Source organism: Meles meles, chromosome 4 (genome assembly GCF_922984935.1).
Source record: "Meles meles chromosome 4, mMelMel3.1 paternal haplotype, whole genome shotgun sequence".
NCBI lineage: Eukaryota > Metazoa > Chordata > Mammalia > Carnivora > Mustelidae > Meles > Meles meles.
The window spans coordinates 151,005,653-151,007,882 of NC_060069.1; the positions used below are offsets into that span (position 1 = coordinate 151,005,653).

The following is a 2,230-nucleotide window of genomic DNA, read 5'->3' on the forward strand; positions in this document are numbered from 1 at the left end:
AGAAGAAATACATCTTTGGGCATCAAGTTTCTGAAAATGTCTCAAAGAACATCATCCAGGGAAGGCAGCTGGAGGCATCATCGGCTTTTTCGTTTCCTTCCTTCTGGACTCTGGAGCTAGGTCTGAGAAGCGATGACTGGTAGGTCAAGAAGCAAAGGAGGACTAAAGAAGGATGTAAAGGAGAGACGTGGAGGGGCGCCTTTCAGTCATGGGAGAGAAGATTCTACGCCTCGGCAATTTCAACAGATCAGTAGAGATCAAATGGCCAGTATCTTCTGTAGCCGAAGGCCCCACAGCCATTGTAGCCATAACCGAAGCCATAGCCCACTGGGGAGTAGGTGCTGCCGTAGCCGCAGCCCACGCTGTACCCCAAGGGGTAGCCATAGCTGCCCCAGTAGCATCCTGGGAAGACGGCACCAGAGAAGTTGCAGTGCATGGTGTCAGGAGTGGAGGGCTCAGGTAGCTGGGGAATGTGTCTCCTCTGTGTGATGATTCCCCAGGCTCAGAACCTTCTTTATATACCCTGGCTGTGGGGTGTGGTTAAAAACACGAGGGCCTCATTTTCATTCTTGACACCAATTTTCATTCTTAAGACAACACAAAGCTCATTAATTTGATCTGCTCTTGTGTTAGATGTCTTTACAGCTGCTTAAGAAAGCTCTCACGTCATAGAATACAAGGACAGGATCCCTTCAAAGTGTGTCCTTCACTAAAGAAGTATTGCGGTGACTTCAAAGCCCTGGGTCCTATAGACCCTGGATTGAATTCTCTGTAAGCAGGCTTTATGAAACCAAGAACTGTTCTGTTAAATCTTATTCAGTTCTCTTGCTCACTGAATTTCCACAATACACAAGGTAGAATTCAATAAATATGTGTCTGAATAAATTAAATGAAGCAATAAACACATAGTGAGTGCAACTAAAACTCAAGGTATTTCTTAGTATTCACTTGGTTAAAGAATTCTCTTTTTGGAAGTGTGCAAGACAAATGCCATAGGGCTCATAGGAACGTCTCCTTTTCATTTTTTCCCTATCTCTAGCTCCTGTCTTAAGAACTGGTTTTAAAATTTATTCTTTATTATAACCCCCACGTGAACTATATCTAACATCACATTTTGAGAACACTGCCTGAACTAATAATCTTATAATTATTTTTTAAAAAATGGAGTTTGTGGATTAAATTTTTTTAGAGACTTATTTACTTATTTTAGAGAGAGAGAGAGCACGCACAAGTAGGGGGAGGGACGGAAGGAGAGAATACTGAAGCAGAGTTCATGCTGAACAGGGAGCGCAGAGCCCAATGTGGAAACCAATGTGGGGCTTGATCTCAGGACCTGAAGATCATGACCTGAGCCAAAACCAAGAGCCAGCCAGGCCACTTAACCAACTGTGCCACCCAGGTGCCCCTTGAAATGAATGGTTAAATAAATATGATTTGTTGATCTGGTACCCTTTTAAAAATAAATATTGAAAACAGCTATAAAGGGAGTGCCTGCGTGGCTCAGATGGTTAAGTGTCTGCCTTTGGATCAGGTCATGATTTGGGGGTCCTGGGATCATGCCCCACAGCAGGCTCCTGGCTCAGCAGGGAGCCTGCTCCTCCCTTTCCCTCTGTCTCTCCGCCTGCTCATGCTGTCTCTCTCTGTATCTCTGTGTTTCAAATGAATAAACAAAATGTTAAAAAAAAAAGAAGAAGAAGGAAAGAAAACAGTAACAAAGTAAAAAACGGAAAAATGAATGGCAAGTTTTATTCTGAAATGTATATATATATATATTTGCTGGATCTAATAAAAGCAGATTATCTGACAAATGTGACAATCTTGTGAAGGGCCAGGTGGCATATTAAGTCAACATTTCACTCCTCCCACCCCAGGAGTGGGAAGGAAAGTCATTCCCCTCTAAATAGAAATTTAGTTCTCGAAATGGGAGTGAAAGAAGGGACAAGATTGATCAAAATTACTTTGGGTCATGCAAGACCTAATAAATTATTCCAGACGTTGGCACTGAGATTGCCCAGAATGGCACTTGGCAGAAAACTTACAGAATATACAGCAGAAGAGGACACATGGCACAGACACAGAAAGGCACAGAGCTATAACAAGTCATTCTTAGAAGGCCATGGGAAGAATATGTATTACATACTGGACCCCAGAATTTTGTAGATGCCTGTGTAGGTCCCAGAGGTAGATTTTCTCCCTATCACCAGCAACTAAGACTTAAATTTCTGGGAGT

The 2,230-nt window shown here is 42.7% G+C and overlaps 1 protein-coding gene across 1 annotated transcript; it reads right to left on the bottom strand.

The window, feature by feature from the left end:
- Positions 1-247: 247 nt before the first annotated feature.
- LOC123939805 (keratin-associated protein 8-1) lies at positions 248-436 on the bottom strand. Its single transcript, XM_046001714.1, has one exon. It carries the CDS (start codon positions 434-436, stop codon positions 248-250), a length of 189 nt encoding a protein of 62 aa, XP_045857670.1.
- Positions 437-2,230: the final 1,794 nt, after the last annotated feature.

What these genes read in the sequence shown, in the direction of transcription:
- LOC123939805 (XM_046001714.1), bottom strand. Translation starts at nt 436, where the DNA reads ATGCACTGCAACTTCTCTGGTGCCGTCTTCCCAGGATGCTACTGGGGC.